This window comes from Ylistrum balloti, unplaced genomic scaffold (genome assembly GCF_031769215.1).
Source record: "Ylistrum balloti isolate Yb309-2 unplaced genomic scaffold, AGI_CSIRO_Ybal_v1 Utg370420, whole genome shotgun sequence".
Lineage (NCBI taxonomy): Eukaryota > Metazoa > Mollusca > Bivalvia > Pectinida > Pectinidae > Ylistrum > Ylistrum balloti.
The window spans coordinates 49291-67334 of record NW_026782284.1 but is presented as its reverse complement, the minus strand read 5'-3'; the positions used below and the strand labels follow the sequence as shown (position 1 = coordinate 67334).

At 33.8% G+C, this 18044-nt stretch overlaps 1 protein-coding gene across 1 annotated transcript; it reads right to left on the bottom strand.

Annotated features, from left to right (window-relative positions):
- Positions 1 to 5654: 5654 nt before the first annotated feature.
- LOC132554641 (cyclin-dependent kinase 9-like) lies at positions 5655 to 9980 on the bottom strand. The gene is made up of 4 exons (XM_060218959.1): positions 9820 to 9980; positions 8705 to 8786; positions 8084 to 8174; positions 5655 to 7706 (listed from the first exon to the last, which is right to left on the bottom strand). The coding sequence occupies exons 1-4, from the start codon at positions 9978 to 9980 to the stop codon at positions 6850 to 6852; spliced, it is 1191 nt and encodes a 396-aa protein (XP_060074942.1). The 3' UTR covers positions 5655 to 6849.
- Between the last annotated feature and the right edge of the window lie 8064 nt (positions 9981 to 18044).

Here is an 18044-nt window from a genome sequence, read left to right as displayed (position 1 = left end):
CCAAAAATTTGGAGAGTATGCTTTGACGATTGAAACATTTTAACTTAAGTAGTTCCATTATAAGATATCTATCATACAGATTGTATCATGATCTTTTCTTGATATCTTACTTTATTACTTGGGACCATCAAACTTTATCACTGGGTGTTACTAAAGCATAATGCTTGCTGCTTAATGTTACAAAAATTCTTAGAAATGTAGATGTGATATTAAGTTTTATCAATTAAGCCCATATTTCTAGTATCTTGTCTGGGATCTCTATCCTGAGTTATTACTGGAGTTTCATACTTGGGTGAGTTCACCTTGGTCAGGTGGTTTGTCATCAAAAGTAGGCACATTGACTGAAATTTTGACATTTTGAAATTGAAAAAAAAATTGTCTGGATTCCATCTCCTAAACTGCTAGTCACTGAAGTTTGATACTTGGGATGTGGTTTCATTTGAGGAGGCGACATGTTTTGTATCAAAAATAGGTCACTTTTACTTACATTTTCATCTTTGACCTACATCAAGAAAAATTTTTGTCTGGACTCCATCTCCCAAACTACTAGTCACTGAAGTTTGATACTTGGGATGTGGTTTCATTTGACGAGGCGGCATGTATCAAAAATAGGTCACTTTGACCTTCACTTTGATCTTTGACGTATCTTGTAGAAAAAACTATGTCAGTGCTTTATTTCCTGTACCACTAGTCATAGGAACCTCATACCTGGTGTACAGGTTCACCTTGGTGAGGCATGTGTTGGCGAATAACTAATTTGCTGAATTGTCTTGTTTCTTCTGTAACCATGTGATAGGAATTTTGTGATATGAATAAAATGTATAATATTCTGTGATAAGGAGCTTTATAATTACTTTGTCATGTGATTGCTCTGTTATTATGTGAATATACCCATATAAATTTTTGCATATGACCTTTACATATAATACAATACTTTAGTATTATGACGTCAAGGTTACATCCTAAAAATCCATCACATACAGTTACAGGTATTAACATCAGAGATCAAATCCATAGAATCAGAAAAGGAAGCCAGTAGGCTGTCTATACATGGAAATGAATCTATAGAAAAACTGTAAAATTCTGAAAGGATTTGGTCATTAAGATGTTGTGTTTAGTAGATATCTTTTGTGTGATTTATGTGATTTTCCAATTATTGTGATTTGGAATTATTGTGATTTTTCTCGGAAAACAATTCTGTGATATTTATTGTTATTCCTAAATTTTATTTCCGTATTAAATACCTATATATCATATAGTTTTGTTATATACTATAAATGTTGTGAGAAGTAGGTTTGAAAACTTTCAGAAATTATTTCCATTTCTTCTGAAAACTACAAAAATTGATATACTTGTATTTAGTGACACATTTCACTTAAGCTTGTATGATTATGAGTAAAATCAGTTTTCACTGTGTTTGAACAGGGACGTATAATACAGATTATTTGAGTTTGTGTTCCAGACTGCTGTGGTAACAAAAAAGGATGGTAAGTTAGTGTTAAATTATAACCTTTAGTTCAGAATGTTGGGTGCTGATCTTTGTTTTTTATTGTAATCAATGATTGTTGATATTTAATTTTGTGTTTACCTGCTAATACCTATTATATAAGACAATCTTTTTCTATACACAAATACAGAGGCCTTTATGCCTTCAGACTCTGATGTAAAACTGTCAACAGTTAATCATGTAGTGTGACGGCCATTTGATTTATACCATAGCTATATATAGTGTTAGTTTTTACATAATACCCTAGACTGGAATTAACAGAAGCATTAAATTTGTTGTTTTATCCGATATGTAATTTATGTCTGTGAAATATTGATGAATATTGAATGGAATATTTTATAAACTATCATTTCATGAAATGGCTTCTAGATCTGCATAATAGCTTTTCAAGGAAAGGAACCCATTTATTTATATATATATAGTTCAATTAGATTAGAACATTGTGTATCGTTTAAATATGTAAACATAAAAGGCCAACAAGGCAAATAAACTTGATTATCGCTAACATTTTTAAGCTGTGTCTCGGCTATCTTTATGTATATACATTTTATTTTCTCAGTATGGACCCATAACACAAAAATATTTATGCTGTGGGGAATTTTTTCAGTAAAACCACTTTAGAAAACACATTTTTATTTTTTTGTATGTAACCCCTTAAATTTAAATGCAAATTTTAGATAGTTTTGCAATAACTCTTCAGTTACTCTATATATATATATTTTTTCAGAGAAGTAAAATTTTATGATTTCAAAAAAAACATATTTATCGTTTTGTTGCTACTTGATTTGGGGTTAAATCTTGCTCATAAAACTGCTTGTACTATAATCCAGGTCAGCTTTTTACTTTTATTTTTGTCAGATTTGTTGATTTAGGGTACCCACATATTTATTGAAAATAAATCCCCCAGGAAAATTATTGATTTTACAGTTAATTTTTACTGGGTTTTTAATCATTAGCTTAACATCTGATAGGACACTGTAAGATATAATAATTGTACAAGGTATAGGTACAGCTGCTGTTGTTTTAGGATATGTATTTGTTTTTGTTTAAAATTATTATTTTCCACTTCCACAGTGCGATTTACAATCCCATAAAGTTTATTTCATTGTAAAATATATACTGTTGGTTTCATTCAAAAAATACAATTTGAAAGTGTTGTGTCTTTTTTTAGTTTTTCAAGATCAGGGAGAAGTTTCAGATGGCAAGAAAATCATCATAATTTATTCAAGGTTGGGAAAAGTTTAGCAGTACATTTGTTATAGAAATGAAACTGGAACCAAAACAAATCAAAGTTAACAGTTAATACAGATTTTATGATATCACACTTTCAGATTTCACTGTAATATAAAGGACTTCCCTTATTTAGATTCTTCTGATTAATTTTCCATTTTAATTATATAATTAATGTCATGAATGACTTGATCGACATCATTTTATGTTAGTTACCAGACATGTATGTCTCATTTCAACAGGTTACACTGTTTAATAATCCAGATGTGATTTTTTTTCCAGATTTTTAGAAGTTTTATAATGTATTTCTTTTGACTTGATGTTAGACTGATATATTGTCTGGTTGTGTAATGAATGTAGATTAAGAAAATCACAGATTTTGTAATGTTTACAAATAATTTATCTGTGCCAAATTTGTGTTAGTAATTCAATATTAAGTCCATTTTCATTGATGTTCGGTTTAATTTTTATGCTCAAACAATAAGAGGTATTGACATTAAAGTAGATCGATCTCAATCAGTAGGAGGGCAAAGCACAAGAACCATAACTCTCTTAATGCCCTTTGTTATTTTTCATGCTTAAATTTTGTCCCAGTCAGGGAGCATAACCCATCTCTGATAGCCCTTGTTAGATTTATTTCTCAAAAAAGAATACATTATCAATGGTACAACAAGTTTTCTTATCTTTGAAGTTTTTTGTTGTTTTGTTGATTTTATAGATATTTACAAGAACATTTTTTGTTTTTGTTTTTTTTGTTTTTTAGGTCATCTGACCGGAATGGTCATGATAACTTATAGCCATCATGCTTCGTCCGTCATGCACCATCCTGAGATGGTCTTGACCGAGTGTTGTTATTTTTCAAGCATGTCTGAAATCTAAGGTGGCCCCTATGGCTGCAATCTAAAGGTAGTCAACAAAGTGTTATTCTTTCTCAACCTTGTCAAAACTTTGATATGCCAGCCAGGGAGGCTATTTCGTAACATGATTGCGCAATTATGGTTTTCCTGTGCAACACCTATTTCAAACTTCTCAAGTTCCATTAGTGGAATTGTGCTCAAACTTGCATAAAATGATCCTGAGATGGTCCTGACCAAGTGTTGGTATTATTTTGGGTATATCTGAAATCCAAGATGGCGGCCATGGCCGCGATCTTGAAAAAACATGTTTAGAAAAATAACCCTTCTCCCTGCTGAAAGTTTGTGTAGTTAGGCGACCATTAAGGCCCATGGGCCTCTTGTTTTTTTTTTTACTCTGCGATACTTATGTTGGAAAGACATTTTTAAAAAGTGGAATGTGTATTTGTATATTCAGTAGGTACCTGTTTTCTGTGTTCAAAGTGTACCAGTAGACTGAGTTAGTACAAAATGATAAAATACAATGACATGTTCTTTTATTTTCTTTTTGTTACATGTATTAGACAAGGATGTAATTAAAACGAACAGGTAAACTTAAGTTGTATTTTTATCAGTATACACTGGTATCTTAACAATAGTCATTTTTCAAGCAACAGGGATACTGAACTCTACAAATAAATGAATGACTTTAATAACATTTGAAACAAGACCAGGGTACATTTACTGATAATCCAGGAAACCATACAGAATGGTTCATGTATGTATATCAGACATCTATCTGACAAGAAATTTCCAGATTAAGGTACTAGATTGGCATTACATTTCATGTAACCAATTTATGTAGAATTTTTTTCCAGGAGAGTCCAATGCACCATTTCTAAAATTCTGATGACTCCATTTACAAAGAAATAAAGTGGGTTCTCAGAATTTGAGTGAACAGGAACAGCAGGACGGCATTAATCCATGGTGTAAAATATACACAATATAATGTAGTATAGTTTTACTAGTTATTTCTATGTCACAGAACTTTTCATGTATCAAAATAATTGCTCAATTTTCTTCTGCTCCTAATGTGCAAAAAGTCACTTAAACCAGATTTCAAGAAAACAAAAATCTCTGTAATGGAAGTTGAAACATCAATAAAGTGTTGTTCAATATCCTTAGCCAAGTCTTAGTTATCTTTTTTCATTTCATCAAAATTTAGCTTTTAAAACCTAAAAAAAACATTAAATTTTGTAAACTTCTTGTTTTGAGTTTTTGTTTAAATACTTTAATAGCACTATTCACGTCTTTGTTTTCAGTGATGTAGAGGACCAATAAATCTTCAAATTGTTACAGTAATGATAATTATGAAATAATATTTGATTCACTCTGAAAACAAATTTAGTGCAGTATTCTGTCTGTTGGATTTAATGACTTTGACAAATTTTCAAAAACATACAATGTAAAAATGAATTTTCTGAAAATCTTGCATGATGCCAGATCTGTCTAGGATCATAATATCATGCATTTAGTCTACTTGATGGAAGACTAAATATTTTCCAGAGATATGAGATGGTGATAAATACCATCTCGGATGACCTATTTTGATTGCTTTTTTGTCTGGTGTTGTGCATCATATGTTGATCCGTCAATAACTGAAAGGCCCAGTGTCATAGCATTGGGTCAGAAGCATACTGGGATGAAGGGCTACCATGTTTGTTCAAATGAAAGACCTTGACTTTCATTCACAGGGTCACAGGGATCAAATATGCTAAACTACAAAAACAGACAGTGTTATCAGTTCCGTTTAATTGAAAATTCAAACTTAGAAACAGTAAAAAGTTTGTAAGTATGCATATATCAGTTCTGTCTGCCCCAATGCTGTGACTGATGGACAAGTTCTAAAACTGTCCAAAGACCTGAAGACCTCAGATGACCATTATGGCCCATGGGTTTCTTGTTGTTTTTTTTTGTTTTTATACTTCTACTCAATCTGCTTATAAATTCCACAACATTATCTCTCATAAAACACACAGGAAACTTAAAACATCTGAAACATTTTATTTCAAAATGTTGTACATAACAAATATAATCTTTTTTCTGGGAAAAACCATGACTTTAGTTAATACCAAATTTGATATAAGCATTAACTAGTGAATATTGTGGAAAACATGTGTTCAGTATATAATCATTAGACAAAAACTTTTGTTTACTGTAATAACACCATACATTTGTTACATCAGCTTTATCTCTCATACTGTCTGTTCAGATACTACTTAAACCAATTTCATGAAATGTTAATCGTGCAAATGTTCATTAAACGAACATTAAGAATTCTAAGTTTAATTCCTAATGTGGTAAATGAAAATATTTTGAACCAAAAATGATAAAAGTTGCAAAGTCAACAAAGCTGTTGATTGTAACACAAAGCTCTCACATCTAAAAATAATGTCAAAATTAAAAATTGTAAAAGTTTTACAATATCCCAATAGAATTGGTCACAGATTGGCAACAAATTATAACATTAAAAATATTCATATTCTTGACAGATCAACTTGTCAATGCTGGTCAAACTAAAAACAGTTACAAAGTTTATTACATAGAGTACTGCCAGTAGTATATTCAGTAACATTGACCAATTACAATTTGTACAATCCAGGAAATTGTACCATTGGGGTTTGTTTCTACTAAATAAGCAAAAATAAACAAATGTATAGATAAAATCTGATGGGTTGATTTCTGCAGAAAATTTTAATTACACTGTAAATAACTTGTATTGACGACATGGACAAAAACATTGAAAGATTGCAATTGTCATTGTTCTCCCGAAGTCATTCCGAGTCTTTAAAAACATACAATAATACTAGACCTTTTAATACCAAAATGTTGGTATATACCGGGTAGCTTTTATTTAACAAGCTAGGATTTAATTATTTTTAACTGAATCATCTGCTAGTCCTAGATCACACTAATGTTACACTGGAAGGATGAACCCTGCATCGCAAATTAAATAAATTAAAAAAAAAAAAAAACGATCACAACTTAATTTTATTTTATTGATAAAATGGGTTTCAAAGGTAAATGACCATTTAAAAGAAAAATCTTAAGTAAAATATGTATATAAAAAAGTGAAATCAACATAAAGATGGTACAGTTAAAAATTATCAGATTACCTTTTTGATAATACTTTGATTTGGTTGTATATCCATTCAAGATCAGTCATCATAAGTTTGTCATTTATACATAATCAAAACATCCTCACATGTAAATCATATGCTAATACACTCGTTCCACATGGAAGTCGAGATTATGTAATGGTCGCTGGATGTTCTGATTCTGACCGTGTGGCATTGGTCGCTGACCTGGTCGTCGTGGTGGCGCCAGAAACTCGAACATTGATGTCTTATGTTGAGATAACATTTCAGACAAGTCACTAGGCATTGGATCTGTCCAGAAAAAATCATGGTTCAATGCACTGTCACTATCCAGTCGCTTTGAAGGGTCAAGGGTCATCAGTTTATCCAGAAGATCAAGAGCATACTGATCTTTGACATAAGCTTTTAACCTCTCCTTAACCTTGCGCTTCTGACCTTGAGGAAGTTCAAGTTGGGCATAGAGATCAAGTTTATCAACAGTAGGCCATACGTCTTTGGTAATAGACCCACACAACTGGCTGATGAGTTGGAGTTGGTTCTGTTCTGTCTTACCCTGCATAATGGGTGTCCGTGTCCACATTTCTGCCATGATACAGCCACCACCCCACATATCAATGGGTGGTCCATAGTTCCTCTCACCTAGGAGTAACTCTGGAGGGCGGTACCACAATGTCACAACTCGATTGGTGTATTTATTAGGCTGGCCTGCTTTCTGAACACTAAAGGCCCGTGCCAGTCCAAAGTCTGCCAACTTTAGGACACCATGTTTGGTGATAAGGATGTTGGCAGCCTTCATGTCACGATGAAGGATCTTATTACTATGTATAAAGTATAGGCCATTTAACAATTGCTGCATAACCTTCTTGATTTCTCCAAGATTAAACTTCACATTAGCATTGATTAAAAGTCCAGCCAGGTCGTGCTCACAAAACTCAAAGATGAGGAAAAAGGTGCTTTTAAATCGGTTGTATTGAGAGGCTGCAAAAGAACAAAGCATAGAAGAAATACGCAGCAAAACAGTAACAGGGCCAAACATCCATAAAATAATATATTCTGTTTTGATACTGATCACAATTGCTCAGAAGTCTATGAAATAGGAATAAAATTGATCAGATTGATTTATAATCAGTTTCGGGACCAATATCTGTAGATATCTTTTACTTTTGAAAAATACTACAAAAGCATTAAGCATGAAAACAAAGAATAACTGAGGTTCATTGAAAAGATAAATTTGTTTTACTCTTTGGATTCTACTTTATAATGAGCCTTCTCAAGATATTGTTTCTGATTCAGAGTCAGATATAATTCTGGTATACTGCAACAAAATTATTATGCTGTTTTAAGAAGATTCTGACCTTTTGTACGACAGATCTCTATAAGATCTACAACATTTTCATGTCTTAACAACTGCAGGATCTTGATCTCCCTCAAAGCTGTGATTGGGAACTGCAATATAAACGTTACAGATTGGATATATATAAAGGAGAAAGGGACACACTTATGCCTAAATGTTCCAACTTACTTTGCTTCATAATGCTGAAAGCTTTAGAGTGATAATACAATAGTTACATAATGTATGCATTAAAAGATTTGTCAATATCATGTCACAGTCAAATTTCTCGGGGGTTCAATCATCAATTATTATATATTCACACCATAAATGATCTTTAACCCAGAAATTTTGAAAATGATTATTTATCAATAAATGAAGTAATGAATATTCTACTTTATAACACAACTTTTTTCACCACAAGAGCAATAATCCCTCATGGAGTATTTATAATTTGCCAATGAGGAATGTATTATAAAATACATTGTATCAATATACATCCTTAAAAGAGATGAACATAGCTCAATCCCCCTACCTTAGATTGTCCCACAGATAATCCTGAAACAGCTATACTATATAAACCTGACACGAGGTAACAGATTTCCATGAAGTTTTTATGACAGTTAATGTCTTTCTTTGTTCTTACCCCTTCTTTTTCATTTTCCATCAACACTTTTTTCATTGCCACCAACCGTTTGGTTTTTCTGTCTCTGGCCTTAAATACTTCTCTGTAAAAATAAAGAATAAATTAAACAATAATGATGTTGCAACTAGAATTTTTTCATTGAAGAAAATGAAAAATAGGTGGAATGTATAAATTGTACACTTGCAAAATACATATAAAACTATAATTCCCATCACATGCATGCAGTTAATCTAAATGATGATTATGAAATTGACAAAGTTGAATTATCGTGACCAGAATCTACTTGTAAGAAGTTATCTATCACAGTTGGGAGGGCAAACTGTAATTTTAGTGCATCTTTCTTTTTTATCAATTCAACCATAATCCCAAGATTCAAAATTCAATGTCTGGTCAGATTTCTTGGAGCTTGCATTCCAACTGAAACAGACAAGTACTGTTGAATTGTGAACTGACTAGAAGAACAGGATAAGTTTCCCTCTGACCAGATAGGTTGGCAATGTAATGGAAAATAATTCTTCTCTAGCAATCAGCCATTCCTCTTTCATGTTCCTGCATTATAACACTTTAATGTGGACTTAAATAGGGAAACTGGAGCAACCTTTTATCATATTCAGGTCTCTGATCTAACTGAACACACCAACAAAGATATTCATCATACATCAAGAAAATGCACATCACTGATAAAAAAAGTATTCCTTTGTAGATACAGTAATGCCAACAAACAGCCTGACAAAAGAAACCCACCATCACAAAGTGAATCAATTCTATTCAATGTCAATCCTATGATTAACAAATTTCATCCATCATTTGATGATATCCCCTTCCTATCATTTATAATGATAATCTTTGTCACGATATAAATATGTCGTCTTTATCCCAAGGCGATCGATAATACAAATAAGGATAATGGTACTGGTCAGCGTAAACGGAGTTGGAACGGGGTGGGGGGGGGGGTGCAAATTCGACTTTTTTAAAAGTCAGTTAGTTGTTGTAGTCATACAGATGCAGACATTAGAAATCATTAAGTGACTCCAAAAGTTTAGAAATAAGTCTAATATACGGATACACCAATACGTGTTTTGGTTGCATCTTTATCGTAGCGCGCTAGACCTTACCCGAAAGTCCCCTGCCCGATCTTTGCGAGCTTTTCATATTTGCCAGAATCTTCACAGTAAGGGAATTCTAGGTCTTCGTAGCGATATGATGAATGTCCCCCACTCGTTGGGTGGGCGCCTCCCGAGTAACCCGAAGCACCTTCACCACCACCACGCTGCATGTTAGACATGAGCTATTTTCGATATGCTAATAAACAGGAAGTGCCCATTACGTCATCAAGAGTGGAGTGTGGAATATTAGAACCGGAGAGCGGATACGGATCCGTAAAGGCCGAATTAAAAAAAAAAATGATGACTAAAAAAGACAATATTAATATGAAATAGACACTGCCTGAAAAAAGCGCAAGTTGGTCAACAAGGTGCATATTTTGAACTGCCTGATCCATGTCTGCACTGAAGCGGATCTTTAAAATTTATTTTATATTTCGGAAGAGTTTAACAGACCATCGGCACACACACATGTACCGATGCATCATCATCATCATCATCATCATCATCATCATCATCATCATCATCATCATCATCATCATCATCATCAACATCTTCTTCTTCTTCTTCTTCTTCTTCTTCTTCTTCTTCATCATCATCATCATCATCATCATCATCATCATCATCATCATCATCATCATCTTCTTCTTCTTCTTCTTCTTCAGCATCATCATCATCTTCTTCTTCTTCTTCTTCTTCTTCTTCTTCTTCTTCTTCTTCTTCAGCATCATCATCATCATCATCATCATCATCATCATCATCATCATCATCATGTTCTTCTTCTTCTTCTTCTTCTTCTTCTTCTTCTTCTTCTTCTTCTTCTTCTTCATCATCATCATCATCATCATCATCATCATCATCATCATCATCATCATCATGTTCTTCTTCTTCTTCTTCTTCAGCATCATCATCATCATCATCATCTTCTTATTATTATTATTATTATTATTATTATTATTATTATTCTTTCTTCTAGAAAACAATGCATCATCATGATCAGGCGGTGGTTTGGTGGCGCAGTTGTAACACATTTGTCTTTCAACTAGTCGTCCAGGGTTTAATATCTCTAAAGGGATACGGGTTTCCTTGCTTAACTGTTTTATTTGGCCTATCTATTTCCATGGTAACAGATAAAAGAATTTAAATTGTAAACTTCCCCATAGCAAAAGATACTACTAGCTTAATGTGAAAAGTTTTGAGCAATTACCTTGAATGGTTTCTGAGCATTGGGCAAGAAAAACTGAAATTTGTGATGAGGGTCATCTATTTCAAGGGAACAGAAAATTTATTAATAAAGTCTTTGACAACATATCTCGACTATAAAAATTGACAAAAAATCTTCAAAATAAATGTACAAGAGTTTCCATTTCAGAGTTACAGAGATTGCAGAGAGAACTATCTATCATCTTTGCTTTAAAAAAGAAATGAGTTTGTGGTCAAAATATGAAGAAAGATAACATAGTTTTAGTCGGATAACTAGTTTTCATTATTAAAATCAGAATATTTTCAACCACCGTTTTCTTTTCTCTTTGCTATTGAGAGATTTCGTTCTGTTAATTAACAAACCATAAAAATCTTTAGAACCTTTAGTGTGTTAAGCAATGCTGACTTGTCTTGGTAGAAAAAAAAGAGGGTAAAGTTGTAAACACTGCCGAGACTATTCTGTTATACATTCTATTTCAGAAAATCAGAAATCAATATCAATTTATATATTTAAAAGAATTTGTCATGAAAAATTCTCATTAAATTCACCAATATTGCATAAACTGCCTTTTTTCTTGGAAAAATCATCACTAATAGTTACCTCATCAATGTGTCTTATAAGTGTTTGATGTTTTGAAATTTCTAAACATCCAAATACTTGGTCATAATTAATTTCAAACAGTTATGAAAGAACATCCACATCTTGCAATTTGGATGTTGTTAGGCAACAGGACAGGTTTACGCCAAATCGGGACCTTTCGGCTGCTTCCGTTTCTAAGATCTTGGAAAAAATTTCATTAACTTAATGGTGTACTTCATCGAACCGTTTCTCTGGACGGTCAGACAATAAACCAGCTTGTTGTGCCTTAGGGATACTATTCCTTAGTCCTAAAGGGTGTCCATGATGATGTTGGTCACCAAGGAAAGGAAAAGACACTTTGCTTGGCTAGACAGCGGTTTTACTGGCCGAGCGTGGAGAAAGATGTAAACGAGAGAGTTGAAACCTGAGGCCGTTATCAGAGACGCAAGACTCCAGTCAAAACTAAACTGGTTCCCATTCAAAGTTCTAGACCATTAGAAATTGTTTGTTCTGATTTCCTCAGTCTTGAGCGGTCAAAAGGTGGGTTTGAAAACAACTTGGTCATTACTAGTAATTTCACTAGGTATGCCCAGGCAGTGCCGTGCCGAAGTCAGAAGGCACATGTGAAAGCTAAGGCGCTATATGAAAACTTCATCGCCTTCTACAGCTTTCCTGAGTGTTTACATAGTGATCAGGGACGTAACTTTGGAAGCAAAGTAATCAAAGAGCTCTGTAAGCTTGCAGGAGTCTCGAAGTCCCGAACCACACCATACCATCCAATGAGAAACGGTCAAGTTGAAAGGTTCTACAGAACTTTGTTAGCAATGCTCGGTACCCTAGAGCATGACCAGATAGCTGACTGGAAATCTTACGTAGTGCCTCTGGTGCAGGCCTACAATGCCACAAAGAATGACTCCACCGGATATTCACCCCACTACTTAATGTTTGGGTGGCACCCCGCCTGTCAGTTAACGCATTCTTTGGTACAGAACCAAGGAGTGAGGGAGCAACAGAACCAACTTCATGTGTCGGCAAGCTCAAAGATAGGATGGAATATGCCTATAAAGCTGCTCGAGCAGAAGCATCCAAGAATGCTGCCCGCAACAAAGACCGGTATGATTGGTCCATACGGGAATCTCGGCTCAATGTTGGTGACCGTGAACTGGTTAGAAATGTCGATCTCCCGGGAAAGAACAAATTAGCTGACAAATGGGAACAGGATACTTAACTGGTTTTGAAGATACCAGATAGTGATATTCCAATATACCAGGTGAAACTTGAATAGGGCAAAACATGCTGTTGCCCTTTAATTCTATGCCTGTAGACGTTCCTGAGGAGGTAGTTCTTGCCAGAGCAAGACCCTCCGTTCCAGCTCTAGCCGAGAATGAGAATTCATCATCTGCTGATTCCGACAGCAGTGACGACCATGCTCTTATTCATCCTCCGTGTCCAAAGAGGCGTCCCAGGTTCCAGAATGTAAGGCCAGCGGAGCCAGTCCGTGAGGTCATCACCCTGGATGATACTCAGCTCATGGCAAGTGATAGCTCTTCCCGTGAAACAGATTTTGAAGAACAGAAAATTTATTAATAAAGTCTTTGACAACATATCTCGACTATAAAAATTGACAAAAAATCTTCAAAATAAATGTACAAGAGTTTCCATTTCAGAGTTACAGAGATTGCAGAGAGAACTATCTATCATCTTTGCTTTAAAAAAGAAATGAGTTTGTGGTCAAAATATGAAGTGACTTTATTTTTCAGACTTGGTGCTAATACTACCTTTACTTGTGAAGGTAAGGGTGTGATAATTAATGGAGTCTTATATTTATTACTAATCACATTCAGTATGTACAATAGACATTGTACTTGCAGAGAGAGAATACAACACGTGATGATAATAAAGAAAAAGGCAGAGCCTCATCCTTTGTAGCTGACCGAACATTTCTGTCTCTTAAATGATAATTTAGACCTATCGTCAATATTCTTCACATTTATTATGTTGTAATTGATATTTACATTTTAAATTATAATGCTTATTTAATGAATATCAATTATTCATATATTAAACAAACATCAATAACAACACAAGCATAACAGAAATGACTACATACAAGATAAAAGACTAATGGCCTGCTTTCAGAATCTACTAAGTAAATCTAAGTAAAGAAAGTAAACAGCACAATAAAAGTGAATGTTGACAACAAATTTAAATGATCTATTTAGGTATATGGTTTTGTTTACCTTAGAGGCGACTTCAAGAACTCCCTAATGGTGGCGCTTGATTAGTGAAACTTTTTGTATCTGATGATGAAGATAACGTTAAAATTGTTTTGAGGTGGACAAGATTCCATCTGTAAAATGTAACACTATTACAATTCTTATGTATAAACGTATTTTGTTACAATAAATGTGTGATTGTTTACAGGTCACCAGTATGACGCGCTAGTTATAAATGGTCTTACTTATTTCCCCTCGTTTCTAAACGTTTATCTGTTAAGGAAATAGGGAAATGGTTGTAATTAGGGATTTGATACGGATGACTAGGTTCATGTGGATAAGTAACAATAAAAACAGATCTACAATGAAGGTTGTGTGGAGTAAATGAAGTGACAGCATAAGGTGTTCATCTTCGTCTACTAAAATGAGATTTGGGATTATAAGGAAAATACTATTCTTCTGTTCATGTTAAATTAAGTTTGAAACAATGGAACATGTACAGTGGGAATGTGAACTTCAATAAAAAAAAACTACTTGAGACGAATTCTTGTCAGAAGCTTTATTCATAGAAACATCCCGTTTTGAAAATTATGTATATTAAAGAGTAAGTTGAAGATTTAATATTTTTAGAAATTCTTATTATTATGTATTCAGGGTCAGATTATCTTTTATCAGTTGTTGAACCTTGAACTAGTCAACATGGGCTGGTTGAACTGACCTTGATGTTTGTGTTGTAATGGCTGATCAAATATTTGTCGACAGCCAGACTAATGATTGACAAATATCATACAAAACATATAGATAAAAGGTGATAGAGTGTTAATTGTTTTAGTCTTTTCTTCTCTTTTATAAGCATTCATATCACATATACAAGTTGTTTTGTAAAATTAATGAAATTATGAGACAGGTGACATCCCGATAAATGTTGACTTTCCTAAAGCCACGGCCGAAATTTGAAAGATACTTCGGATCGCTTATGAGTCTTAGAAGGACAAAACAGCTGCATGATGTAGTTATATATTGGGTCTGCTAATTTCTTTTATCTTTCAAACACATTTACAGGGATCAATTCAGCTCTGATACAGTTTAAGAATAACGTTCCTGTGGAATAATATATATCCTTATGCTATCATGTCAGAAGTAACTGAAGTAAACCCACTGACTCGCGATCTTAAAAAAGCAGCTTTCCATCAAGCTGTACGATAAGCGTAATGATTTCAGTTAACCTATTGTGATTTTTTTCATTTCTGGAAAGCAGCATTCCTGCATCACCAGCCTTTCGTGTTTACATGTCGCAGTTGTTTCGATTTTCGACTTTCAGACAAACCCGTAACACAGGGTTTCAAAAGATGCAGGGTTGATGGAAATTACATGGTAGTTTTCTGGTCGTCATAGTGGTATCATTAAGAAACATTTGATTTCTTTGTGATGTATGAAACTGGACGTGTTTGATTCTCGTTAGTTTGCCTGTTGGTTCCTTTGTTGTATACCTTGTTCTCATTTGGGAACGTGACATCACTTACTTGAATTGACCAAGGTTTACATGGCAGGAGTCGTCGATGAAGAAGAGGACACTTGATCTTCTGGAACATCAGGTCTTATTTTCTTTATCATTCTTTTGGTTATTTTTTGCTCTAGTTTGATTGAATTGGGATTATGATAATGTTTGTACATGTATTATCTTGGGATTTTTTTTTGTTTTTGTTTTGTTTTATTTTCAAATGATTGTACAATCAGCGTCTAGTTTATAAAATGTGATTGACCAATTAATACCACATGTACATGCTTATCTCATCTCTCAGAACAGGTAACAAGAGCGATGGAACTATTCTACCATGAACGTTTGCTTTTTTTTTACCATTGTCACATCAAATATTTATTGAGTACAAAACCCCATATCTACTTTTGATATCTAATACTTTGTTCGTCAAATACAATGTCAAGCATGGTTAACACGATCAAATGTCATTTTCACAGGCAGTTTATACTGAAACAAAATGTGTAAATATGTGTATGACCCCCTGAATAAAATAAACCTCATTTAATATAACGTTCTTTGAGTTACAAAACTGGAACGAATGAATCACTCTAGCCATTCAGCTCCGAAATCGTCCTTAAATATCGATCATGATGTCTCTTAATACAACTTTCCGATCGATTCATAAAGCAACTTTTGTCATTTGAAATATCTAAAGCATTTTCTTAAATCAATTCTTTCACACTGTAAAGATGAATTATTATTAACCTCATACGACACGTGCAGTATACAATAAGAATTTCCGTTATCACTGGTATACCTATGTTTTGATGAATCATCACCACTGGACCGTGTTTAATGTTTTTGTTTACAGTACACTGTTTGATCGCCTTTCAGATATGAACACTAATTAAGAATCCATAAAGATTTCACAGCCGCCGAAAAACACACGGGAATAATTATTCCTTAGTCAAGTATAAACAGCTTATCAAATATCATATATCAGTATACTATAATAAATATTTCATTGGAGACTAAATTCGTTCACTATTTTCCCTTCCTTTTTAAGAAATATTTGTTTTGACTTATATCAGAATTTTTGGTGTTTAATTAATTAGTACCACCATTGTGTATAGAATAATGAGTAAAACATTTTTATAGAAACAAAAGTATTACGCATAAGTCACCATATTCATATTAAATCCTTTGCCACATTATCAGTTCGATATGTATAATGTGCATGTAGGTAGACTTGAAACACATCATGATACATTGAAGAAAGTCTGGGTCCAGTCTATTCGTAAACTTTTAAGAATTAAAGTGTTTCCAAAACATGATAAAGGGTTTAGAGATATTTGTGGAATGTATACATGAGACAGAGAGACAGAGAGACAGAGACAGTGAGAGAGAGAGAGAGAGAGAGAGAGAGAGAGAGAGAGAGAGAGAGAGAGAGAGAGAGAGAGATGGTAACTGCACAGACAGATATAGGTTCAGTTAATATGATGAATTATGGTAGTTTAATCAGGTCGAAGATGTAATCATATTCTACTGTAATATCCCTAACTTAATACCCACAAAGGAAATTCTTTAATGGCAAATTCACAAGAGACATAATCACAACAAATCTGAAAGATAAGAATCGTGTGGATTTAGATGAATGTAGCTCAAGACAAAAGATGTATCACCGGTCATTTGAGAGTATCAGTTGTTTTGGTTGTACTACTTTTACTTGGAGCCTTTAATGACGTGAAAACATTTTGGTCGTATAGCTTTAAATAAATAATACGTATCTACATTACAATGATGGGAACGTTAACAATAACAAAACAAATATCAAGCAAGCAGAATTCATCCGCTCAAATTCTATCACGTTATTGCAAGGACGTCATTTGAGGAAATTACCTCGAAACGAGACAACAGACACATTGGTAGGAATTTTCTACGTCGTTAGTTTTATATATTCTATGCTAATGTTTTGAAAAAAAGCTAACTGAATGACAAATTTATCTTTTAAGAATTAGTATACCATGCATGCCATTTATTCGACTAATAGTACGCTTCAGAATACGTATGAGGGTTACTTGGTAGGTTGTGAACTTTGTATAGAAGAAGCAGGGATGTCCTATTTCAGCTCTACTATTCCTTGGCTGTGTACCTGAAGACCAGTGCCATTTGGTCAGTTTATGTTGAAGAGGTAGCACGTTAAAGTAAACAAGGCAAGTGACTTTTGCAAAATGGGGAAAATCGATGAAGGGCAGTGATGCAATACTTGCATAAGAAAGTCTAGCACCTAAGGATATCTATACTGGTATGGTAGCGACACTAGAAAATGATGCGCCTCTGTATGCTACAGTGAAATGGTGGGTGGTAGAGCCCTGCGGATAACGCCTGTCCAACAAAGTCTTTCATTGTTGCAACCCCAGAAATGACCAATAACGTCCGTGTGTTGTTAAAACTGACAGGCGAGTTGCAGAGAGACATATAGCCAGTACAATTGAAATTTCACATTCTTACCGTTGGGTACCAAGACAATTAATCTCACTACATCAGACTTCAATCTATTTCCAAAATTGAAATAGGTAATTTCTGGTACCCACTTTTGATTAAATGATGACATCATCCATGCAGTGGGGGACTTTCTGAACGGTCAAGAAAAGGACTTCTTTAAAAGTGAATTGAGGCCCTTAAACATTACTGTTAAAAGTGTTTAGATACTGAAGGGGATTACATTGAAAATAATGAAACATGTCCGCCAAAAGTC